The sequence below is a fragment of the Pelobates fuscus genome, chromosome 12 (genome assembly GCF_036172605.1).
Source record: "Pelobates fuscus isolate aPelFus1 chromosome 12, aPelFus1.pri, whole genome shotgun sequence".
Taxonomy (NCBI): Eukaryota; Metazoa; Chordata; class Amphibia; order Anura; family Pelobatidae; genus Pelobates; species Pelobates fuscus.
This window is the reverse complement of record NC_086328.1, coordinates 98,277,124-98,304,122: the sequence shown is the minus strand read 5'-3', so window position 1 is coordinate 98,304,122 and position 26,999 is coordinate 98,277,124. Positions and strand designations below refer to the sequence as shown.

At 35.4% G+C, this 26,999-nt stretch overlaps 1 protein-coding gene across 1 annotated transcript in view; it reads right to left on the bottom strand.

Moving 5' to 3' along the window:
- LOC134578520 (mucin-5AC-like) overlaps window positions 1-23,663 on the bottom strand; it is an 89,317-nt gene extending 65,654 nt beyond the window's left edge. The window contains exons 1-29 of the mRNA XM_063437504.1: window positions 23,576-23,663; window positions 19,483-19,569; window positions 19,158-19,223; window positions 18,702-18,963; window positions 17,471-17,585; window positions 17,276-17,366; window positions 16,866-16,972; window positions 16,151-16,367; window positions 15,778-15,903; window positions 15,485-15,602; window positions 9,272-9,410; window positions 9,016-9,126; window positions 8,603-8,672; window positions 8,170-8,307; window positions 7,923-8,087; window positions 7,442-7,536; window positions 7,086-7,212; window positions 6,459-6,714; window positions 5,920-5,966; window positions 5,674-5,804; window positions 5,056-5,207; window positions 4,157-4,295; window positions 3,935-4,045; window positions 3,496-3,675; window positions 2,264-2,503; window positions 1,915-2,071; window positions 1,471-1,599; window positions 895-1,039; window positions 682-725 (exon numbers count right to left, since the gene is read on the bottom strand). Coding sequence (XP_063293574.1) covers window positions 682-725; window positions 895-1,039; window positions 1,471-1,599; window positions 1,915-2,071; window positions 2,264-2,503; window positions 3,496-3,675; window positions 3,935-4,045; window positions 4,157-4,295; window positions 5,056-5,207; window positions 5,674-5,804; window positions 5,920-5,966; window positions 6,459-6,714; window positions 7,086-7,212; window positions 7,442-7,536; window positions 7,923-8,087; window positions 8,170-8,307; window positions 8,603-8,672; window positions 9,016-9,126; window positions 9,272-9,410; window positions 15,485-15,602; window positions 15,778-15,903; window positions 16,151-16,367; window positions 16,866-16,972; window positions 17,276-17,366; window positions 17,471-17,585; window positions 18,702-18,963; window positions 19,158-19,223; window positions 19,483-19,569; window positions 23,576-23,636 — 3,826 coding nt within the window. The 5' untranslated portion in view covers window positions 23,637-23,663. The remainder of the gene's footprint in view (window positions 1-681; window positions 726-894; window positions 1,040-1,470; window positions 1,600-1,914; window positions 2,072-2,263; window positions 2,504-3,495; window positions 3,676-3,934; window positions 4,046-4,156; window positions 4,296-5,055; window positions 5,208-5,673; window positions 5,805-5,919; window positions 5,967-6,458; window positions 6,715-7,085; window positions 7,213-7,441; window positions 7,537-7,922; window positions 8,088-8,169; window positions 8,308-8,602; window positions 8,673-9,015; window positions 9,127-9,271; window positions 9,411-15,484; window positions 15,603-15,777; window positions 15,904-16,150; window positions 16,368-16,865; window positions 16,973-17,275; window positions 17,367-17,470; window positions 17,586-18,701; window positions 18,964-19,157; window positions 19,224-19,482; window positions 19,570-23,575) is intronic.
- Window positions 23,664-26,999: the final 3,336 nt, after the last annotated feature.

The following is a 26,999-nucleotide window of genomic DNA, read 5'->3' as shown; positions in this document are numbered from 1 at the left end:
AGGGACTAATGAAAGTATTTAGAAAATTGGGCAGACTAGATGGGCCGAATGATTCTTATCTGCCGTCACATTCTATGTTTCCATGTTTCCATGTTAAAAACATAGCAGCTAAGAGAACCATTACAGGTTTAACATACCATTTAAAAAAAAAAAACATGGATACCTTTTATTAATTGTATCCAGGTGTTTAAAGCATTTTGTGAAACTTAATTTGGCTTTTATTTTCTAATGTTAGCTTAAATACAATGTTCACTATATTTGCATATATTAATTTATTAATCTTATTTTTTTGATTGGTCAATTAATTACATACTTTACTAGCTTGTGTTACAATTTTTTTTTTTTTTTTTTTTTAAGATGACTGAATGAATATATATTTAACCAACATGACTCAAACTAAATTCTGGAGAATGCTCTCACACTTTGCCAAACTGTTATGATAATTGTAATCTTTTGAGGGACATCAAAGGGATGTAGAGCTAGCCATGATTGAGCTAAAGCCTACAACCTTGATGTTTCAATAGGTACTAAACTGACCTATCTAAGCAAGCATACCCTCAATTAACCTAACCAAATAAGTTTACCAAAGTAACCTATAACAAAAAAAAAAGAAAATTATTAAATTTAGGTCTATCCTTACAAGCATCAAGAAAGGTTCTTGAAATCTGATTTTAGCATTACCTTCTTTATCGTACTCGCAGACAATGCCGGTCAGTGTGCATAAACTGTTGGGGAAAACATTATTTGAATCATTAAATAATTGCAAGATTAGATAGTCATCGGATACTATGCACTATGCCTTACAATTTAGGGAAAATCTATGATGAAATAACTTTTGACAAAGAATTTATTTCACATACAGACCATACATTACTATATTTTCAAGGATCTTACCAGGATTGACAATTGTCCGTGGAGGGCACTGGAGAACCAATTTTGTACTGTGTCCCCTTATTATCATAGCATCCACACTGAGCAACACATTCCATCTTATCCTCATCAAAGAATGGTTTAGCTGCTGGACAACTGGGATAACAGCCTATTCGAAAATAATACATTATTATTATTATTATATTATTTATAGAGCGCCGTCAAATTCCGCAGCGCTTTACAATGGGTGGACGAACAGACGTAGTTGTAACCAGACAAGTTGGACACACAAGAACAGAGGGGTTGAGGGCCCTGCTCAATGAGCTTACATGCTAGAGGGAGTGGGGTAAAATGACACAAAAGGTAAGGATAGTATTAGACTAGTGACAGTTGCAGAAGAGGAGTCAGTCGGGAGCTATTAACACATGCTGTTAAGTAATATGAATATGAAGAAAGGAAAATAATACGTTTTCAATTTTACAATTGCAAACTTCTTGAGCGTAAAGCATGCAATTAATGACCATGGCATATATAACATGTATGCTATACTATCTATGCCATAATAAATAATTAGTATACAATGATATTTTGACAGCTTACCTTCCAAACCTGAGAGCTCATGGAGATATTTCCCACTTGGATTTTTGCAGATCTTCAAGAATGGAGATCCACATGATTTGTAATGCCATTCACATTCTCCTTCAGGATTGAAGTAATCACAGAACATAGCTGCAGATATATTAAATAAAAATAATTTATTAGAAACAAGAGTTTTATATCAGGGGAAAATGTCAGGAATTCAAGGTAAATTTAAAGTGAATTTTAAATTTCAATCCAAAGTAGTTGAACTGGACAAATTCTCCAAGTTATCTATGCTTCTAGCCCTAGTCTAGCTTTCAGTCCAGTTTAGCTACTTTGGCCTTAGATTTTAAATTGACCTTGAATCCACCTTGAATGTACAATGTTGCATCTGTCAATATGTACTGTGAAATAATTCATATTTATTTCAATTATTCTTTAAATTGACTCGCCTGAGATACTCACGGCAGATTGATGGAGTCCTCCAGGAAATGCAGACTCCATTTTCTCCACATACTTGGGCATAGGCAGCAACAGCTGTACAGAAACACTCACATTCTCCACCAGTGTCACAAGCACATGAGTCAGTAACACAAGCATCGTAGTACTTTGAAGGATCAACCTGTCCAAATACAGATATTTGTGAGTTTACTAGAACATGTTGTATTCTAAAGCTTTGGCCAAACATTTGTAAAGTGCTATTATTTCCAAGTATTAAAAATCAACAATTCTATCTACTGACAAAGCCATGCATCCAATAAGCTATATAGCAATGGTACAGCACTGGGAGTAAAAAAAAGAAAGAAAAACACACATGAGAGTGACAGGCAGAAAATTCTGGACTGTTGATGATACTGCACTGTTTCAGAGCCCATGATTTCCTATATGGGTTAGCTGAGCATGCATCTTTGGGTAGTTGGGCATCAGGGCATGTTTGCGAAAGTTTCCAGCTATTGCCAAACTCAATTACATCTTCAACCACAGACATACTCCTGGTAGTAAAGTCATTGTTGCCATCTCCATCATAATTACCACATAGACCACACACAGTTCCCTTAGAATTAAAAAAAATAAAAAAAAATTGTTAAATGAATTAATATGATTTGCAATTAATGTTAATTGTCAGTAATCTCTCATTTGAAATATTGGAAATTAAATGCACATTTAGATATAATTTGTGTATTCATTGAACTCTGGTTACAGCAGAACTTTGTCTAGGATGACAGTCAATAAAACCCAAAATATTATTATAATTAGGAATTATTTTTAAATTTACTATACTCTAAGCATGTCTGAGAATTACCAACTTCAGTCTCTATCAATGGAAACTTATCTCAACAGTTGACATTTGGGAACTCATCTCAAGCTTAAGTTTGATCAAGTTTATCAAGTATAAAAGTTATCCAATAATTTAACATTTATTTTACATGGCTTAGAGTGCCCATAGATGTATTCTCAACCTCTGCCTGGACCCAGGTTCACCCATTAAGGAAGATAATGAATATCACAAGATAATTTACAAGTATTTTGTCTTTTTAATAGTCTTGCATAGTGTCACATGTTCAACCTCAGCTTGTGGTGCCCACAGTGATGAATGCCCTCCTGGCATTAATGAATGTACTGCTTGGCAACCCTGTGCACACGAACATTCTGGGGTCAAAGGCCGGTTATGGCCAATCGGATCCACAAGAGGGGTATTTAAGCTTACCTGTTCCTTCTGCTCATTGCCCTGTTGTGGTTTCCCTTAGTGGTTGTCTGAGAGTGTGTTCCTGAGCGTTAATTTCTGGTATTTGACTTTGGCATAGTTTTGACTTCCCTGTATTCTGGTATCCCTGACTTTTGACTTTCCCTCATCGTGATGTATCTTTCTGTATCCCTGACCTTGGCAAGTATTCTGACTACTCTCTGGTACGATAAGTCCGGCCATTCTAAGGCCCGGTAACATGTTACCTTTTAGTCCTAGGTGTGATACAGTTCTACATGCTGGATCAATTTGTATTCCTGACACATAGATCAACAGATCTGAATGGGTAATGCTGTTCTTACCTCAAAATCTTTACTCAGCTTGATAAAGATGCTTGTCCTTTTATTCCACATTAGGATAAGTCCATTGTCAGCTACAATCACAAGATACATACCCATGTATCTGACCTTGTAGTTAACTTTTCCTCCAATGCATCTTTCTACTACTTCAATTTTCTCATCAGTGAGGATTATCTCATAGCTCTACATGGAAATATAGAATAATGAGGCAGGGAATCCGACAATTTTGATGCATTGATCCCTTGAAATCATAAAATGTGTTATCCCTTTTGAGTCTAGTGAAACATATCTGTAAAATCAGAAATTATTAAGCTGAATTTAAAACCCAAACTGATACTTACATGGACATCTAAGTAAAGCAAAGTTAGAATTTCATACCAGTTAATAGCTATTTAAACTGAATTACACATTGCCAATCCTTTGAATTAATTGCTCTACTTACTGTAAGGAAGACCTTGATTGCCTTAGAACATGTTGTACCAGTGGTTCCACAAGGAATGTTTTCAGTGATAACTCGGAAAGTGCTACTGTTCCCACCTTTACCACAGTGATCCTGAAATAAAATAAGAGATCGGACAATATAAACATAGTCCACAGTAATGTTTGTCTGTTGTAATATACCTGGAAAAAATGTCTCCCAAAAAAATGGCTAATCATTTAGTACCTGAGCGAGGGTATATTCACAGTCTCCATTAAAGGTATAACGTTTTCCATCAAAGGTAATATAGTGCCCATTGCCGTAGACAGCACAGGTTGCAAGGCATGGCTCACTGGTACATTGCCAAATCCTGTCTTTGCAAGTACTTTAGAAAACAAAAGACAGATGCATTAAATGTCATGTATAATTGTTCTTTGCACACATTTTGTTTTTCCAAATAGGAACTGTTATATTAATATTTTTTTAACCTAGGACATAGACAAGAACGGATTTACATTATTAATAGTTTTGTATGTTTTATATGGATTTTTATTTATTTATGTAAAATATATATATATACATATATATATATTTATGAAAAGGAAAACCTCAGACAATTCATAAAAATGAACATACTATTCGCACGATTCTCTGGAATGATACATTTGAGTCAATATACATGTTTTCCTAATGTTTTACATCACATCGTCTCATTTCCCTACATTTATTTAAGTGAGATTCAAAAGCTGAAGCTCCACTTTCCAATGACATTCAGAATGATTGTAAAATTAACAAATAAATGCACATGGTTATGCAAAGGGTTTCACAGTATACATAAAGCTATAAGCCAATACTTGACCTGAAATGTGGAACACTTTATATTCACTTTGAATTAAAAAAAAAAAATGTTAGTGAAAAACCCTGTTAAAGTCTTTTCAGAAAGCCATTGTGACACCAGACCAGACTGTTATAAATCGGAAAAAAAAAAACCATAGAGCTTTATACAAAAATAATTTAAACAGCATGTAAAAGCTACAAGTATGTAAAAGCTACAAATATTCCCTTGATTTAAATACATTCTTATCTAAAATAAAAACATTTTAGGTTCTTATTTTACAATCATTAGTTAGCGTGATTAAACATACCAGGTGTTGCATTTTATTTTGACTTTTTCCCCTGGTTTATAGGTGGCATCATTGTAAATGCATGGACACTGATCTTCTGCAATGCATTTTCCTTCCCCATCTGATACCAGCCCTTCAGGACACACACATCCAGAGACACATTTGGTACTGTACTGTGAAAACACAAATGGAATGAACATATAGAAGTTTAAACAAAATAACTGTATACGTGAAGGAGTGGTACTAAAATATTAAGCAGTTTAACTCTAGCAAAATAATATTTAAAATACACATAATATATTGGAAACTAAATAATTTTTTTCAACCCTAGAGCAAAATCATTCACATTTAACACAACATGAATAATATTTCACAATATGTTATTTATGAGATATGTATATTTTGTTTATTTTCAACATGCTGAACAATTATATATGTATTAACATGTTCCTTTATTTATCGAAAGCATGATCTTCTCATTATTTCAAAATTTGGAAACCCATCCTAAAGAAATGATGACATCACATGTGCAATTATTTACTGTAATGAATGACGCAGGGATCACCTTCATGCAGTCTGGGGACCTAATCTCAGGCTAAGCTGCATTTAAGAAGCTAAGGCCAAGATGTAAATACTTACACATTCCATATCCAAAGTCTGACAACTCTTCTGACATTCAGCTCCTGGGGTGCCGTATGAATAATTTTTACAATCAAAATAAACCATTGGAGCAGAGCATGCTGGAAAGAAGACGCAATTACAAAAGTTCACTTTTTATTTCACATTGTAAAAACTGTAATTAGACCTAGTATAAAACATATAATTAAACTGGCTATGCTCATAATACTGATATGAATAAAACCATGAGGATATGGAACTCTTTACCTGGTACAGGACTTCCAATACAACTTAATTGTCCTTGAATGCAAATGCTGTGAATCAGAATGACAAGGACAGTTTACATTCCAAAGAAACATGTAATACAATTTGATTGGTATTTAAAAATGTTCATTACTGTTCTATTGAGAGTGCATTTTTTTTTTTTTTTAAAACAATGTGGATACCTACCTCTGCATTGAAATGTTACTTTGCCTATTTGTGCAGGAATCAGTCATATGGTTCATAGTTATATAATGGTGTTTAATAATGTTTTCAGTGGAATACATAGGCTTCCACTGTTCTTTACAATGCAAAAAATATGTGTAAAATCAAGTCAGCAATGCTTGAAGTTTGGCTACTTTGACCTAAAACTTGAAATTCATGTTGCATTTCATTGTATAACTATAACCTGTGTGTTAAATACCTGCCACAAAAGGGCAAAATAACATTTCAATGTGGAGGTAGGGTAATATCTATTAGCTTTGTTCTTCTCAAAAATCAGCTAACTTAGAAAATAAATAATTACAATTTACATGTCTACTCACCACTGAATTCCATTGTCATACACAACTTCTCCTGAAGGTACAGCAGAGCCCTGGTAGTAACACAGGCAAGCATCAGCCAAAACGCATTTCCCGCTGTCATCCATGTAGTAGCCCTCAGTGCAGGTACAACCGTCCACAGGAACGAATTTTATATTGCAGGTAACATCAGGTTCACTGAGTGAGCGACATGTGGGTTGGCAAGTTGTAACAGAGTAGGTGTAGTTCAAGGTTTTAGGGCAGGTGTTCATGTAGTTGGCTGGAAAGAGAAAGTGGTATGTTATATATGCACAGATTTTCTCCCTGTAAGTGGTATTGTATAAAAGAATTAAACATACTTTACGAATATATACAACCCAATAAATTTTAGGGTGTAATAGCATTGTGTCAAGATTTTAGGATAATGAGTACAAACCAACAGAGGTTTATTCACTAAACTCTGAATTGCAAAAAATTAAAATATCAGATTACCGAACTTGGGCAAATATAGGTGAGTTAATGAAATCTCCATCTCACCTATAAGAACAACTTGGCTGTTTTAGCCTCAGTTTTGACATTTTTATTTAAATACAATTTTTTTGTATAGTGAATACATACTCATTAATTTAAAGTGTGGTTTTCATTACTTACAGCAGACATTGGATCTCCATCCAGTAAGTATGATTCCTTTGGCAGCGCATGCATAGACGTATGAGGATAGAGCAGCGCACATGCAGTCTTCGGTTTTTTCACAATTGCAGGTATCAAACATACAGTTCTAAAAAACAAAATGTGCTGGATTCTTAAATCATTTAAGATATTATATGTGTCTACTCATATGTCGCCTTTTCTTTTAATCTTAAATGTATGGACAGATGGACAGACAGTCAGACAAAACCTTTCTAAAACTGTTAGAAAATAAAATAAAAAGTCCCATATCAGAATTTCAAGATAAAAAGTTTAAATTTAGAAGTTAATATAAGTTAATAAGAGTGTATTTTACTTACTTGAGTATAGATTTCAGCATTAACTTGGGAATGACAAGCAACAAATGGACCTGATGGATCAGCAATAAGTCCACACCAGTGCTGGGCATATTTCTCTGCGAAAATGCGAAAAAACGAATGTCATCTACCTACCTAAACCTAGTAAAGTTAGAATGTTGCTTATTGAAAAAGTTTTGTAATATAAAATAGCACTATCTATTTAGGAGTGACATTCCTTTCTAGACACCAGAGCAGTGAGTACCTATAATTCCAACTGTGAAGCATTATACTTTTTTTTTTATCAGTTGTTTAAGCGATGTATTAGACGATTAAACAATGGGGTGTTTTACCATTTGTATCGAATATAAAATCACTATGCAGAATTACCAAAAGAAGATGCCCTTACACATATTCATTTCTTACTGTGAGAGCTGGCATATTTTGGTTAGCAGCCATTACAAACAAATTAATTAATTAATAACAAAACTATTTGAAAAATTACCGTTTTGGACGCTGAGAGAACATGGATTTTCATATATATTCTTGACATTAGGACAGGATGCTTGGGTTTTCCAAGTATTGGCAAAGGATGCAGCAGTTCCCTCTATTACACCATTAATGCTCTGGAAATCATCTGTCTGTTTGTCATTAAAGTTTCCACAGAGACCTGAAAATATTAACTGATAGTAAATGACTAATTCCAAGCAAATTCCGATCAAAACTGGAGACAAAAGAAAATAAATTCTTACCGCATGTCTTGGTCTTGAAAGAGGGGTCTAGGATGACATAGACCTGCATTAAAGGAATGAGCTGAGCCACTATCTGGACACCCAAATTAGTCTCAACAACAATGTAGAATGAGGATGGTCTGAAGACGGTAACTTTGGCTGCAATTTAAGGTACACAAATTACACTAATTGAAAATAAATTCTATTTTCTTTATATACCTTTCATATGACAAAGACTATAGGTCCCATTATGTAGTAATTCAGTGTTCCTAGCCTGTTGTCACAATAATTCAACACATTTAGGCATTATAGAAGAAACATAAATATAACAAATGCATTTTAAAAAAAAATTGGTAATTGGTGTTTTTTAAAAGTGTAGTTTATATAGTATAATTGTACACTGATGTGTTCATAGAATTGACATTTTTTATAAAACATAGAATAGAATTAATACCTGCAGATAAAGGCAGCTGGGTGTAGATGTTGTTAACATACACACTGCCGCATGGTTTGATAACGACAATCTGTTGGAATAATGAGAGAACATTTTTCAAATAAAACACTTATTTCTCCTCTTCATTTGCCATTCATATGTATTGCACATTGGATATTGGAAAGTGGAAACACAATGCATTTTAGATTAACTAAAGCAAAAATATTAAGAATAATTATGATTATGATAAATGGAAATAAAACTTTAAACAAATTTATGTAGACAGGAAAATATAGACAAGTATAAAAAAAAAACTGAGAAAATGGTAAATGAGAGAGTGCTGCTAAAAAAAAGTTATTATTAATATTAGTATTGCTGGCATTTATAAAGCATCAACATATACAAATATAAAAGATTTACTTATGTAAACTCACAGTTTCTCCTCCATTGAGCATTACAGTGGCACTCTTAAGGCAAGTCTCACTCTCTGTAAGACCACATTTACGCAGTTCTGTCAGAACTGTAAAATCGTAACCACTGCAGACCTAGAAGAAGAAATAGTATTAATATTAATGACAATATTAATTACATAAACCACTTTTAACTACATTTGCTATACAACGTTCCAACTTGTATACTACCCTGTTATTTACATATTGTCATATTTATAATGTCATTATTTTTCTTTACCTTAGATAGCACATAATTACAGTCTCCAAAAACATTGTAGTGAGTTTGATCATAAGTTGTAATGTGAGACCCCCCTTGAATGGAGCAGGTTGCTGGGCAAGGCATGTTCTGGCAGTCCCACTTTCCAGCCGAACAGACACTGTATGAAAAAAAAAGAGAAGAAAATTACCTAAGGAAACCACCAGAGGACTCTTCAGTTTAAGATTTATTTGTTTAAATATTTTTTTTTTATAAGTAGAATGTGCTTTAAAGCGTGCATGAAGGTGAAGCCCTCAAACATACCTCACAGGATTAAAAAGTGGTTTGCATACAATAAAAATGAGTTATAGCAAATTCTACAATTCATTAATGTCTAAGCCAAGAAATTAACAATAGCTATCAATATTTTTCTAAGCTGAATTTCCTTATGTAAAGGATTCCTTAAATATATTCTTACACTATTAGGCAAAAAAGACAAAAAGACAAAAGAAGTTGGTTTTGAAAAGGGTCAACTGATTATTTTCCTATTAGCTGCCAATACCACAGTTATGTCCTTTAATCACTTACTGATCAATGATTATCTATTTTGTCATAGCTATTTAGTACTATTCTGCCACAAAATGCTCTGTTTATTTAGCATGAACACTTTTGGATATTTTTGGAAAGATACAGTAAATGACAATTTGCAATGCTATTTTCAATATATTATTGAATATGCTATTGTGATTTATTCTTTGTTAAAATATACCATGTCTGTGTTGTACAGTGATATAAGTGGTATAAGTTTGTACTTAATTAGCTACTGTCATGCCCCAACTACCGGTAATTCCTTGTCTCTTCCGGGTTGACGGAGTTTAGCCACACCCCCTCTCTGACGCGGTCTCGCCACGCTACATAATGCGACCGCGCCAGATACAAGACGCTGGATTATTGAACAGCGTTACCGCGATATCAAACCGGCTAAAAAGTTTCTCTGCAAACCTACCTGTGTACCGAACCGGACTGGAACTCGAACTAACCTCCTTCTCCTCTCCTCGACCACGGCTAGTATCTGGACTTCTCTCATCCTGTCTCAGAAAGAACCTCCCCGGAGGAGAACTCCGGGAACCTGATTTTTCACCCTCTGGAAGCCAAGTCAATTGTTTCATCTGTGATAAGAGCTTACCCTCTCTTAAGCCTGCTGAGCATTCCTTCCATAGTCTGCTCTCAAGTCCGTTAAGCATTCAGGCACCAGCTGCTCCCTGGCCTGCTATCTCTAACCCCAAAACGAATCTCTGCTGTTACAACTTCATTTATAGCTTTCTACATTTCCCTAAAACTTGCAAACACCAATGTGCTAGATTGCATGTATATAGGAAGCTGCTTACTCCAATTAAACCAACAGTGAAGTAATTAAAGATACAGTACCTGTATTTTCCTATATTAAAAAATACAATTCCTATATTATTCTCTAATTTTCCTAATCATCAATTTAAGTCCTAAGAAATCTGCAGGTGCGCTCCATATCAATCTATGTAAACGTGACAGCTACTCCTAATATTGCTGCTGCTACTTCTACTACTAAAACTACTACTACTACTAATACAAAAATAATTTCAATATATGCCTCTCATTTTTATACGTATTTACCTTTTTTGTCTTTATTATTATTTTTCTAGTACAAACACAAACGTAAAATGCAAGATTATGTAATTTAAAAGCAAACAAATAAAAAAAAACAGTAGAATATAAAAGTTATTTTGTAGCTATCTTGTTAGATGTTGGGCTGAATCATTCTACATGTATAATGCATTTATATTCTTTATGTAATTATCTATGTTTTGAAAGTGATTACGTAGCAAAACTACATTTAAAAGAAATGGAAAATATTTTGCAAAAAAGTGTACGCAAAATTGACTCTGGCTAGTTCTCGGTTTCGCTGTCTCTCCGTTACCCTAACCTCGTCTCGTCTCGGATTACGCTTTATCTCTGTCTAACATTTAGTCCGGCCATTCTAAGGCCCTGCAATACGTTACATCCTAGTGTTGTCCCTTGCTATCCTAAACTCTGTGTGTTGGGGTATTACACTGTGACATTATGATAGGGCCATGGACCCTGCAGGATTAAGACAGCAAATGGGCACCGATAATGGCCCAGGCGCTTCAGACACCTTTGTCCAGACACCCCTTATTTGGCCCCTGAGGCACCGGTATCCATACCATCTCAACCCGTACCTCCTATTCCAGAGGCATCTAACCTGACTAATGCGTCAGCACACCTGACTCCTCCTCCTAGGTATATAGGAGATGCTAAGACTTATAAGTGGTTTCTCAATCAAGTGAAATTCCACTTTGAGATGTTTCCACGATCCTTTTCAACTGACAGGTCAAAAGTGGAGTAACTCATGCATCAGCTCACTGATAAGGCACTTGAGTGGGCTTATCCCATATGGGAGACTAATGGTCCACTGGTTGATGATTTCCTTATAGTTTTTCAAAGGACCTTTGACACTACCAGCAGGGCTAAAAATGTCGCTAAAGCATTGATGAGAATCAAACAGGGATCCAGGTAGGTTGCTGACTACGCTATCCAGTTTTGTACCTTGGCTTGTCAGGTAGACTGCACAAACAGCAAACTTGTTACAGCATTTATGGAAGGTCTCTCAGATGCTATATTGGATGAGGTAGCGGCCAGAGACCTCCCTGTAGCCATGGTGGATCTTATTGGCTACTTAATCGATATGGAATATATGATTTGTGATAGACAGTACACTAGGAATAAAAATAGATGCCTTACTGTATCTGTTACACCTAAGGTTGATATTCCTGAGATTTCCATGATACCAGAGGTAGAACCTATGCAATTAGGGCTTACCAAGCTCACTGATGCAGAAAAACTGTATAGGAGGAAGGAAGGACTCTGTCTTTACTGTGACAAAAAAGGCCACATGCAAAGAGAGTGTCCCATTCGGCCAGAAAACTCCCGCACCTAAGACCGCATAGGAGACCGGCCTTGGGTTGCTGGCCTAGATGCTCTGTCTAGGAGTTCCCACATTTGCCTCTAAATAGACTACTTCTCCCTGTTTCCCTGTGTTTCAACAGTTTATTAGATATAGGGAATGTTCTAGCACTGGTTTACTCCGTGCGGCTGAGAACTTCATTGATTCCAACTTTGTAAAGTCATACAAGATATCTTTAAGGGAAAAGGAAACACCCTTGGCCATTGAGGCCATAGATGATAGACCATTTTTTCCCCCGGTGATTACTCACGAAACGGAAACCCTGCATATGTCTACAGGGTTTTTACATACCGAAATGTCAGGTCAAGTAGAATCATGGAGTACCAAATGCCATGAGACTTGTATCACCAAAGTTACTCCTTTGAATTATTTTAACGCAACAACAGCTCCTCCTTTTTCTACTGTTATACCTCCTCAGAACATGTCTTTAACCCCTTAAGGACACATGACATGTGTGACATGTCATGATTCCCTTTTATTCCAGAAGTCTGGTCCTTAAGGGGTTAAGAGTGATTTTTGACAAAAGAGAAGCTAAGAAGCTACCAGCCCATAGACCGTATGATTGTATGATTGATTTACTACCTGCTTCTATACCTCCCATGTGGAGAGTGTATCCTTCGTCTCCCCAAGAGAACCTTGTCATGGAGGAGTACATCAAGGAATTATTACAGAAAGAGTTTATCAGGAGATCCTCTTCTCTGGCCGGGGCAAGCTTCTTTTTTTGTATCTAAGAAAGAAGGTGATTTAAGACCGTATACTGACTACAGGGGTCTTAATAAAATCACAATCAAAAATGCCGATCCCTTTCCATTGATAACGGAATTGTTTGGAAACTTAAACAGGGTACAGTATTTACTAAGCTGGATCTCTGGGGTGCCTACAATCTAGTACGTATTAAAGAGGGTCATGAGTGGAAGACTGCCTTTGACACCAGGAGTGATCACTATGAGTACACCGTGATGCCCTTTGGTCTCTGTAATGCCCCATCAGTGTCTCAGGATTTTATCAATGATGTCTTAAGGGAGTACATACACAAGTTTGTAATAGTGTACATGGACGACATATTGACATATTCACCTGATCTGAATATTCATCACATGCATGTCAGACAGGTTTTTAAGACTTTTCTGGTTAACGGACTCTACTGTAAACTCGAGAAGTGTCTGTTTGACCAAGCTTAAGTTCAATTCCTGGGCTATGTAGTTTCTGCTAAAGGCTTTCATATAGATCCCATAAAGCTTTCTGCAGTTATAGATTGGCCCTTACCACATGATTTGAAAGCCATCCAGTTATTTATTGGCTTTGTAAACAATTATAGACATTTCATAAAAGTTTTTTTCTCTAATATTGCACCCATTACCAGATTGACAAAAAAGGATCACTTGATATCTTTAATTTTCTTAAGACCGGGTTTGCTTCTGCTCCTATTCTTCAGAACCCAATCCCTTCCTTGCCTTTTGTACTGGAGTTTGATGCCTCAGAGCTGGGAGTGGGGCAGTTCTGTTCCAAAGAGAGTCCCCTGACACACCATTACATCTTTGAGGATTTTATTACAAACAAATGTCTATGGCTGAAAGTATGTAAGATATCAGCAACAGGAACCTTCTTGTCATCATCGTAGCGTAGCAGGAGGCATCTCCTGGAGAGTTCGAAGGATCTCATTATTATTTTAATGGATCATAAGAATCTTTCTTATTTAAGCAAAGCTAAGAGGTTGTCTTCTAGACAGGCTAGGCGGTCTCTGTTTTTATTACGCTTCAATTATGTCATTACCTGTAGACCTGGTGACCGCAACACCAAAGCAGATGCTCTGTCTAGGCAGTTTTAAACAACTGTTAAACAAGAATTTGATGATACTCCTGTCATAACACCTGACAGGATAATTGCTACTACTATTCTCTCTATTTCTTCATCTATCCTACAAATTATACAAACCAAACAAATGAGGCACCAAAGGAGAAACCTGCTGATAAGTTATATGTTGCTCTAGTATTTCTAAAACTTTATTTGCAGTTCCACTGAACTTTTGTTGGCCCTCTATGTGCAAAGACATCACCGATTATGTACAAGCATGTGTAACTTGTGCCAGCATGAAGTCCTCCCATAGGGTTTCTTGTGGGTTGTTACAACCTTTACCTGTACCCGAGAGACCTAGGTCTAATCTTTCCATGGATTTTATTGTTGACCTTCCTCATTCCAATGGTAAAATTGTCATCCTAATGATTGTTGATAGATTTTCTAAGATGGCTCATTTTGTGTCACTTGTCAAATTACCTTCTTCCAAAGAATTGGCTGCTATATTCACCAGGGAGGTGTTTAGATTACAAGGCATACCTGATTGTATAGTGTCCGATAAGGGTAGTCAGTTCATTTCCCGGTTCTGGAGAGCCTTTTGTTCAGAGTATTGGGTATTACTCCATCCTTTTCCTCTACCTACCACCCACCAGGCTAATGGAGCTGCTAGATGTGCCAACCAGTCCCTAGAGCAATATCTTCACTGTTTTGTTTCCCACCATCAGAATGATTGGGCTGACCGGCTCCCATGGGCTGAATTTACTCGTAATAATGCTGATCAGTATTCCGGTAACAGTCCTTTTTTTTTACGTTGTTTATGGCCGGCATCCTGTTGTTCTCCCATCTGCATTCTCTTTGCGGGGTATGCAGGTTCTGGACGAACATATGGCTGGTGTGCATAAAACTTGGGAACAGGTTTGGCGTTCCCTGGTGGATTCTGTGGCTCGTCAAAAGGTACAGGCTGATAGAAGGGAGCTGCCCTACGATGCCTATGTTATGGGGGACTGCTTTCTACTTGCAAAACCCATCTCCGAGTTCCTTTTGTGAAGTTGACTCCCTGCTATATCTGTCCTTTATGCATCTTGTGCAAGGTTAATCTTGTTTCTTATGCATTGGACCTTCCGAGGAACATGCGTGTGCCCAATGTTTTCCATATTACATATTACAGCTAAATAAATAATTTGAGAATGTTAACATGAGCCATTAGATTACATACACGTAGACCAAGAATGGGCAAAGTGTAGAGCCCCAGATGTTGTGATGTTGTAGAACTACAACTGTCATAATGCTTTACCAGCCTTTAGAATGTAAAAGTATCAGATTTTGCAGTCCTACAAAATATGGGGATCTAACATTTACCCACCCTTGAAGTAGACAATGCAGAAATTAAATCATCAAAATAGCTTGTTATTCACAAGCATAATGATATATGCAGAACTCACCAGGTGCTGCAAGATGTGGAGTAAGATGTCCCTGCAGTATAGGTATCACTGTTGAATGTACATGAGCATTTCTCAATTGGAACACAGCCTGCATTACTGATGTCATCAAATACAGTCCCTTGAATAAAGTGGATTGTTAAGCTTAAGAGTCAAGGCAAGTCAGCCAATATATGGATTGTTGTCCTTATTTTAATGAAACCATACAAGGAAATTATATTTTCATATGACTATAGCTGTTATGGTTTACCTATAAATTATTGACACTTTCTTTTGAAACATGCTCTAAAAAGTACCTGGAGGACAGAAACAGCCTTCTAAACAGTGATCTTCACAAATGACACTTCTTTCTGGGTTCGTGCAGGTATCAGGACAAGGTGAGCCGCATTCTTGGTACACAATGTTATGAGGACACTTTTTAGCTGTCATGAACAAATAAAATTAGTAATCAATATAAGCGAATTTTGTGTAGAATCATCTAATGGTTCACGTATTACACTTAATATAACCTTAGTTTGCCAATGAAACCATACTAACATCGGTTATCATCACTATATTAGGATATCCCATGCATTTCTATTTTCTTAAAAGTAATAAAATTAAACGTAGGAAAAGAATATGCTTAATAAGAGAAATGCTATTGCAAGATATGTAAAGAAATTAACTCACGGCACAAATCGGGTGTTCTCCAATTCTGTGGTTGACCTCCAGCATGGGCACATTGTCTTGAGTATTCAGCAAATGTATCACACAAACAGAGAGTGGTGACATTGCTGTTGCAGAGACAAAGGTCTTTCACACAAGTCTCAATATATTGTTCAACATCCACCAAAGAGCGGCAATTTGAAAAGGCTGCTCCCATCAAGATTCTCTCACAGATATTTTCCTGTAAGAGAATGTATCACAAACCATTTCAATCAAGTTATTTGCAAACTTAGCATTTGATGAATGCAGAAAATCTTGTAATGTAAAATTGTAAATATAAATTTATTTCTGCTAGACTGTTTCCTAGCTGTTCATTTCTACTAATTTAGTTGCTAATGGATATTACTTTTTAATGATCAAATTAACTTAATATTTTAGTAAATATAAAAGATGATTTGAATACATTTTCTTTTTTTACTAATTCACTCAATTATATAGGAACACAGGCATTTACAGCAACATTTATCAGAATAGAAAGCAAAGACTCATTACATTGTAGATTCCACAATAAGGCTAATGTATTAATTATAACACATTTTGTTTCTCAGTCATGTACAAATGTTTGGTACTTGTAACATAATATTCTCAAAATATTCAAACTACGGTAAATTCACAATTTGTGGTGTGGACATGTTCTAAAAGTATGTTACATATCCCTGTCATACATGCCATTGCTTACATAGTCTGTGCAATTGCTTTTGGGTTGTGGTGGAACATCCAGGCATTGTTCTGTAGGTTCATCCATTTTCTGCAGGTTTCCAAATTGAGTTTCTGTGATCTGGACACCTGTAAAAATACATGTTGGAGGAGCATAACCAATGTACTTTCACATTTTCTATTAAATCTATAAATAACTTGTAACACATTGATATATTTTCTTATTATAGTGTTAATGAAAGACTCATAAATATGTCTAAAATATGAAGCATCAAAAGTTCCAAGTGAATAAGACAAAGTACAATTCTCCACTGATATGGTTTTTAAAAACTCAAAGTGAACAGTGCATAGTATAATGTTTTTCACTAGAATGGTGCTTTATATATAATTTATTCCAAACTACCTTTAATATCAAACCACAAATATACAAACCATCAGAAATTAACTCATTGTTGATGGAGATGCTGTTGTAGTCCCCACACAGCCCACAGGTCTGATTGGCATACCTCTGATCAAGTTCGAGCTATACAAAGAGAGAAACATACACAAGCTTAATATGTTTTGTTTACTCAAGCTCAAACATTTTTTGACATCTTTTTGTAAAGATATTTTAGTCAATCTGTTTACCAATAGGCTCTCATCTTCGTTCCACATGAAGACCAATCCAAGCTTGGAGCTCACTTTTAGATACACTTCATTAACTTCAATCTGAACCCCACCACCACCGTAAGGCAATTGCACTCTGGAACAAGTATTTAGAAAACGTGTTAGTATTATTAAGCTTTGAATTTAACAAAGTAGATACACATGCAAAGAATGCTATGTCAACATGACACTTAGCATTATGAATTTAGAATGAGCATAGGTTAGGTTTGCCATTAACATAGCTTAGCACCATTTCTATTTAGTTTTTTAAGACCAAAGTAAATTCAAAAATGTTCTGTTTAGCATCATCTACATATGCAAAACATAAATGTCTAAAATTATTTATATAATTGAGGAGTATTTTTTTTTTACCAAGGCTTAAATGTACACTGTCAGATTTCCAACAATAAACCAGATCTGCAAAATCATAGTAAGCCCCAATAGGATGAACGTGCACAGTCAAATTTTGGACAATGGTCCTTTCCAAACATAACAATCATACAAATATGGGCTTGAGTCTGAAATTATAATAGCAGTCTGTGCTTATGGCATTATATGAGAATTTAGGATCAATGTTGTTTCAGAATCATTATGTTTGTGTCAGGTCAATCAAATGTTTGATTTAGGCTATGTAGGCGATGAACAAGAATACATTTCAAAATTATTTAAAACATAACATGTTTCTGCTATTTCTTGAGAATGTTTTGTAAAATGAACCTGTGAATTTTGTTTTTAAAGGGACACTATAACCATTAAACTCAACAAATTTATAATAGTGCTCTTGTGCTGTCCCTCCATTCAGTATTATTTAATCATGTATTGAACCATATTTAACACTAAATAAGAATCCATGGACACCCACAGATGGTCTCTAGTGGAGGTATGGATAAGGCAGAGAGTGAACAATTCCTTTTAGCCATACCAATATATATTATCAATGCATGATGTGATAGGCTAAAAGCTGTCATGAATCGTTATGTGTCCAAGCAGCAAAGAAGGGATGGACAGCTTAAAACTTGTGTTTATTATTAAAATATTGAAAGCAATTTAACACTGAGTGGAAAAACAGAGCCAGGAGATTCCAGACACTGTAACAACTTCAATACGATGAAGCAGTTATAGTACCGGCAGTGTCCCTTTAACTATTTTATTACATAGTGCATTAATATCCATTTACATGTGTTACCCAAGTTAAGCAGAAACGATAACTTACACCTCTCCATTGACTTGCACATTGTTGATGTCAATTTGTACTACAAGTTCATCAATTTTCATGGTGATCTTTTCAATAACAGGGATATTATTAACGACTGAACGTCGGATTTGGATGTTAAAGTCTTCATATGAACTTTTGCAGTGGGATGAGTAAACGTAGTTGCAGGTTCCCGGGAAGTAGAACACATAACCATTGAAATTTTTGAAGTGGAAGTTCCCCCAAGTGCTGCAGACTTTACCATTGTGAGCCGTGTTGATTGCTATAAAGGGTGCAGGATACCATATATGCAAATGTTATTAATTGCTTTCCAATAATGAAATCAATTGAAATGGAAAGGGAATGCAATTGTTTGTAATGATTATAGCTGTTGTTTATCTGATACATAAATATGATAAGTTATATGCCCATATATATTAATTACTAAATGCATTTATATAAGTATCATTATCTTACCTTTTACAACCGGGGTGGTAGGCACAGCTTGTATGATGGATATCCTTGGAGGACCAGTTACTATAACTGAAAAGAAGAGATCCACGGACAAGTTCAATAAAAATATGAGAGACGGCTAGCTCATTGACTTTTTGGAAAAATCATAGTAAATGATATTGGTTATGTAATTCCCAGCATATATAACATGAAAAAAACCAAAAAACACAACATAACATATAGCTACAATATGCATACTTTAACAACAAGCAGAACTCTGGAAACATATTTTCTTATTAGTATATATTCTGAATTTCTAAAATAAAATGTGTGAATAATTTCGACTTACTGTTCTGTTGTTGTTGTTGTTGGGTGCTGTCACCAAAAGTGTAATCAATGGTATTAGCTACAGTGTAGTCTTCATACTGTATCTCAGCTACATGGACAAGAAGTCAGAGTCACAGTTTTAATTGTTTAGTTCATTTTTTTTTTAGTACTATTAGTATAATCTTTACTTATCCCTAAGTGACCATTTCCCTTTGTCTCCCAGCAAGGTGAACTCAGTAATTCATCCATCGGAGGTCAATAAAATGAATACCAATACATATAGACCCCAGTTTTGTATGTGCTTTTTCTAATTAAGCACTTCAAAATTATTATTATTTTAATATCAATCCTTGTCTTAATCATACCATAACTGAATTTAACTTATTTAGTAAATGTTGAGATTATAAACTAAATTTTTAATTAGACAGTTGTGCTGCATTTTATCTTATACCATTAACAATTCATGTGCTTTCACTTTTTATCAACGCCAGATTGTATAGATAGGCTAAAAAGAGGTTTTAGCAGCTGGTACTTGGCACTTTACTTTCTTGCTCATTCAATAGACTGGACATTTGGATTTTGCCATGGTTTATAAAACATTAACCTCCTTAAGGGCAGAGTATTTGTCCGAATACCAAAACAAAATCTGGAATTTGCAATAATTATTGGTTCCACTGTAATTTAAGTGCCGTAATACAAATTGCATATTTAAAATACTTTCTTTTAATATCCTATGTGTATACCTAACACAAAATCTAGTGCCACAGCTGGAAGATTAGAATACATCATCTAGATCTAAACTTCATATCGTGTAAACTTGAAGTAAGACATTTTATATTTTTGTCTAACATGTTTGTAAGACATTTTTCTGCTTCTCTGTTTGTTTGTCTAGATGTATATTTACCATTCTATCTTCTATCTCTGCATGTCAATCTGTCTATCCAGAATTTTAAAGAAACATGCCATCTAGCACACTCTACTAAATGTCAAAAGGGAGCATTCCTAGAATTTACAATATGTATTCAATAAAGCACAATGTTTTAAACTAAGCTAAAAGTAAGTACTCATAAAGAAAGCTTGAAACCAAGGAATAATAAAACACGTAATCCGTATGACACCAGTTAGAGAGCAAAACATTGAGATATGTATCCAACACCCCTCAAAAGTACTTAAAGGGACACTATAGTCACCTGAACAACTTTAGCTTAATGAAGCAGTTTTGGTGTATAGAACATGCCCCTGCAGCCTCACTGCTCAATCCTCTGCCATTTAGGAGTTAAATCCCTTTGTTTATGAACCCTAGTCACACCTCCCTGCATGTGACTTGCATAGCCTTCCATAAACACTTCCTGTAAAGAGAGCCCTATTTAGGCTCTCTTTATTGCAAGTTCTGTTTAATTAAACTTTTCTTATCCCCTGCTATGTTAATAGCTTGCTAGACCCTGCAAGAGCCTCATGTATGTGATTAAAGTTCAATTTAGAGATTGAGATACAATTATGTAAGGTAAATTACATCTGTTTGAAAGTGAAACCAGTTTTTTTTTTTTTCATGCAGGCTCTGTCAATCATAGCCAGGGGAGGTGTGGCTAGGGCTGCATAAACAGAAACAAAGTGATTTACCTCCTAAATGACAGTGAATTGAGCAGTGAAATTGCAGGGCAATGATCTATACACTAAAACTGCTTTATTTAGCTAAAGTAATTTAGGTGACTATAGTGTTCCTTTAATACTAAGTGTTTAGTTTCACTAGTTCATGTTTTACATGAAACAATGTTTGTCTGCACATCGACAGTTGTCTGATGTTAACACCATCTTATCTTACACAGTAGTGATGTATTTCTAGATATCATTAAAATCAAGCATTTAACAGTAAATGTTCATTTCCAAGCTATAACCACACCTGTGTTACACTTCAAACACTTGGCGTTGAGCCAAAGTCTATGATACTTATGAACCTAGAAATTATTTTGTTAAAATCTTCACCTTTATGCTGCACATTTCAACTTCCCTTTTGATAACTGGCATTGTGCAGTGTAATATAACATCTTTTATTTGTGATTAGTCAATATATCCCCAGAATGCATACTATTTATAAATTGGAATGGACTTTCAAATAAAAAAATATTGATGGACAAGCATATAGGGAACATAGAGGAAGAGAGGAAGAGAGAGAGAGAGAGGAGATAAAAAATAAAGATGAGTATTCATTATGCCAAATACAGCAGTTGATTTAATGGGGCTTTAGATGGGGCTTTAAGGGCTAAAGCCTGGGCGCTTTAGATGGGGCTTTAAGGGCTAAAGCCTCAGATAAGGACTACTTCAACCCTGGATCTCTCTTAGGTGGTAGGATACAAGTGCTTTTATTATTATTTTACTAGGCAACAATAATCTCAGCAGCCCTGCTTCAGCGCATAACTGTTGGATAGGTAGAGAGATAGAGGGTAGAGAGATAAGTAGAGAAAGAGAGAGAGGGAGAGAGAATGGTGGTAGGAGAATGGGAGAGACACACAAAAGCAGAATGGAGATAGGAAATTAAATGAACAGTGCTTCAGCTTCCTGAAGTGCTTTATGTAAAGACTGTGTCCACTTTTTTTCCATTTTACAAAATACATTTCAAAGGAAATTGACTTTTTTTTTTTTTTTAATAGATTAACCTTGTTACACCCCCCTGGCTGTCAATCAGGCAAGTGGTCCTGTTACTTCCTTGTTTGATTAGCTCAGTGGAGGTAAACTCAAGAGGCAGCAATTGTCCAAAGCACCTTCCTTGCAAAGACTTCTCATTTAGCTGCATTTAGACGTCCGTGATTTAACAGCCACATACATTTTTGAGTTAAAAGAGGAGTGATTGCAAAGGCTCCAGACAAGACAATACAATACTCCCTATGGAAATCCATGTTTTCATTGGTGGTATATCTACTAAAAAAAAATGAAGTTACAGAAGAGTAGAATTCCAAAACGTATAAACATCTGAAAGTTGATTATGGAAGGAAAATACAGGAGAACATTTCAAACCGGCACAGCTGGTTCTGTAGTTATCAGATATAATCTAATAAATAAATAAACAATCCAATCAATCAAAAAATAAAAAGGCTATATATCATATGGACAATCAGTGCAATCTACTGGTCCAAACACTCTCATCTACAAGTGCATATTTTAACACACACATGACTGCCTAATCCGCTTTTATTTTCTTCAGAACCATGACAAGTTAAATCAACTGTGTGGTTAACTAACAAAAACAACAAATACCAAAAGGTTTTACAATCTAAAGTTTATAACCACACATACACACCCCTGGCAATATAATTTGTTGTTCATAGCCAGTTGGCAGTTTTAATGCCATTTAAAGGAATGCATTCCCCTACACAACCTCTGCTTTTTGTCTGCCAAGATACTACTAGATTTGCCTTCCTAATAATCAACACAAAATGACACATGATGAAGGAACATGACCAAAAGGGACATTTTGGCCAAAGGGTTAAATATTCACCCAGATCTTACAAGGTGAGAATAATTTACTTTGGAATTATAAAAGCTAAGGAGCTGCCTGGAATTGCCCAGTTACGGTAAACAAATACTTTACATACAATACTTTAAAGTGCAGCAAGGAAAAGGTGTTTTAATGCAATCAATGTTACAATATTCAATTAGTATTTTAATACTATTTTAAAAATATCTTTAGTTCTATCGAGCTTCCCTATTGAGGTTGTACATTGAATTTTAGGAATTCTTTCTATATGAATTTATTTTTTAAACTTTCATTAGCCTCATAAGGTTATCTTTTACAGTCTTTACACCTTTTAATAATTGACAATCATTTTTAATTATGATTTTCTATATTAAAAAATATATTTGTCCATATGCTTAATACAGAATTGCAGCTTTTTTCCAGCAATATGCAAAAGCTATACTGATAAAAATAGAGAACTGAAAACGTATTTAAAAAGTACTTAAATTGAAAAAGTTAAAATGTCAAGGAGCGAATTAAAATGGAAATTGATATTTTTTGTATTATATTTATTGAAAAAGGACTACATATTATAAACATTTATGACATTGCTTTTTTTTCTCTTAATGTTATTGATAAAATTAAATGGGTAATATGTTCTTACCATTCAACGAGCCCAAGATGACTAAAAGGATCCACAATGGGATCCCTTTAAATGTTCCCATCTTCTTAGCAGTGAAATTTTTGAAATGGAGAAGAGGAAGGCAACAGGTTGACCATTCTGTGATGAACCTTATATATGCTTTTTTGAGGCAGCTTGGCAATGTACCAGGATTGCTCCACAAAGGTAAAATGGGAGGAATCACCAGCACCTCCTCGTATGCAGGTTTGAGGGAGGATGCTTATTTGACAACACTGAAGAAATGACACTCTGCTACAATGTAAAGGGTACATTTGCTGTCCCCTTAAATTAACTCAACATACAGTGATTGATGTCTAAACCATTGGCAACAAAACTGAGTACACCCCTAAGTGGAAATGTCCAAATTGGTCCCAAAGTGTCAATATTGTGTGTGGCAACTATTATTTTCCAGCACTGCCTTAACCCTCATGGGCATGGAGTTCACCAGAGCTTCACAGATTGCCACTGGAGTCCTCTTCCACTCCTCCATGATGACATTGTGGAGCTGGTGGATGTTAGAGACCTTGCACTCCCCCACCTTCTGTTTGAGGATGCCCCAAAGATGCTCAATAGGGTTTAGGTCTGGAAACATGCTTGGCCAGTCCATCATCTTTACCTTCAGCTTCTTTAGCAAGGCAGTGGTCGTCTTGGAGGTGTGTTTGGGGTCGTTATTATGTTGGAATACTGCCCTGCGACACAGTCTCTGAAGGGAGGGGATCATGCTCTGCTTCAGTATGTCACAGTACATGTTGCCATTGTAGCTCCCCAGTGCCGGCAGCACTCATGCAGGCCCAGATCATGACACCCCTACCACCATGCTTGAGTGTAGGCAAGACACACTTGTCTTTGTACATGCTTGACATCATCTGAACCAAATAAGTTTATTATTTGCAGGCTTTATTGTACATCATCTTTAGAAGAGGCTTCATTCTAAGAAGACAACCATGCAGACCAATTTGATGCAGTTTGTGGCATATGGTCTGAGCACTGACAGGCTGACCCCCACCACTTCAACCTCTACAGCAATGCTGGCAACACTCATATGTCTATTTCTCAAAGACATCCTCTGGATATGATGCTAGGACATTCATTTATTTCTTTGGTCGACCATGGCGAGACCTGTTCTGAGTGGAACCTGTACTGTGAATCCTCATTCCCCTATTTAAACCCTTATAGATCACAGATCACTCCTTTTTAGCTCCACTTGAAGAAGCCCTAGAGGTGACACGCGTTGTGGTTACTATTTATGCTGTTTGAATCTGTGTTTTATTATTGTATGAATAAAGGTACTTTGGCTTATTTTACACTTTACTAGAGTGTGCCTTTTTACTATTTTTTCTACATTTTTATTATCACTACATATTTTATTTTAACTCATGCTGCCTTGCACCTGATTTTTATCTCCAGTGAGTACTACTCCAAAGACATCCTTGGTGGGGATTATACCACCCATGCCTGATCCATAGAGCAGTCTGCCTGCTCTGGCAAACGTGAGTATGTTTCCATTTATTTATTTTCATAGTCCACCTACTACAAAGTCTTCATTCTCACGTATCCTTGCAAGTGGGGATTGTACCACTATATGCCATTCATACTGGAGCTAGTTACAGCTCCATAAAACGTGAGTAGGACTATATTGTTTTCCTTTTATTTTCCCCTGTAAGAACATACTACCCTATTATTCCTTTCTGTTGTTTCATACAGACTCCACTGCTGAACCCACCTTGCTACACCCATTGAGGAATTACCCAGACACTTGGTAGAAAAATACTTCTGATAAGTGCATAACTACATTATCTCTTGGACTTGTTTTACCATTTTGGACTTTTAGCTATATATTTATATATTATACAATACATACTGTATATATCACAGTACATATCAAAATTGTGGTGCTACATTAGTAGGGAAAGAGGGATCCCTACTCATGGGGTTAGCTGCCAGCCTCTTTTCACTCCCTCTAGTTAGATATCTACAGCGCTGATCCATCCCTCCCATTAATGGCTGTGTGTTGAGTTATTTTGAGGAGACAGCAAATTTACACTGTTATACAGGTTGTACACTTACAACTTTATATTGTAGCAGAGTGTGATTTCTTCGGTGTTGTCACATGAAAAGATATAATACAATATTTACAACATTGGGAGGGGTGTACTCACTTTTGTGAGATACTGTAGGTGTAGGTGAGATTGATTCTGTATACCTAGGTAAGTGAAAAACAGTGTTCTTTACCAGCTAGGATATCAAATGGTTACCAATACAAACACATTTTAAATATGGGGAAAAAAAAGTTGTGTTTCTTATAATTCTTTTTTTCACACAAATTAAATAGTGAGACTCTGCATATTTGCTTTTGAGATGATTGCTTGCCATGCATTTTAACATTTAAACATGATACAAAGCTAAAATATCCTCATTCAAAACTGAACACAAGGTGAAGTTTAGAATGCTGATATTAACTGGATATTGTTTAGAAGCATTTCCATTATAACACTTATCACAAAACCAAACAATAAATGAGGCAAAGTGAGTACAAAAGCTATTAAAGCTATTCTCTGACTGAAAGTTAGCTCAGAGATAACCCCTTCGTATTGGCTTTATTAGAAATGGCCAAAATATCTGGGGATCTCAAAGGGTTAACTTGTGATCCAATTAGCAAAAAACAGAGAGAAATTTAAATTACTGTTGCAAAGATTAACTCCAGTATCTAAATGTTAGTGGAGGCTAGCTAATAGAGGTGATAGGTAATTGATATTTAACCACTTAGATATATTAGCAGTTTCCCCAAATAGTTAATACTATTATGCTAAAAGATACTCCAGTCTCTGAAAGCAAATTTAGGATAGTTAGTTAGGAAGTATCCTTGGTATTTACCTATTTCAAATAGTTTGCAGGATATATAGAGATGTTTTAATTATTGTTACAAAAATTCAACTGTAAACGTAATACCAAATTAGTCCTAATTAATATGTTTAATACATTTTGGTTCCTCTGTTCTACCAAGACACTTTTATAAATACACATTACAAAGTGGTGTAATGCAATGGCTATTATAGCCATTCCCATTAGTCATTTAGAAATACACATTACAAAGCGGTGTAATGCAGTTGCTATAATAGCCATTGCATCACACCTCTTTGTAATGTGTATTTCTGAATGTGTCTTATTGTAATATAGTACTGTTATATATTTTTCGTATTTCTTTTTTGTTGTTAGTTTTTGTTCTGTCTAGTCCATATTAACTTTTTAAATTGATTTATTAAATGTTAAGTTTTATTATAGGGCAATGCACAATTTAGTATTCCATTCTCATTAGCTAGGTGTTGCATGCTCTAACTTTCCTTTCTTTGTTAATCATTGTTATGCTGGGGACTCAAATTTAACTTTATTATCTGTTAACCATAGG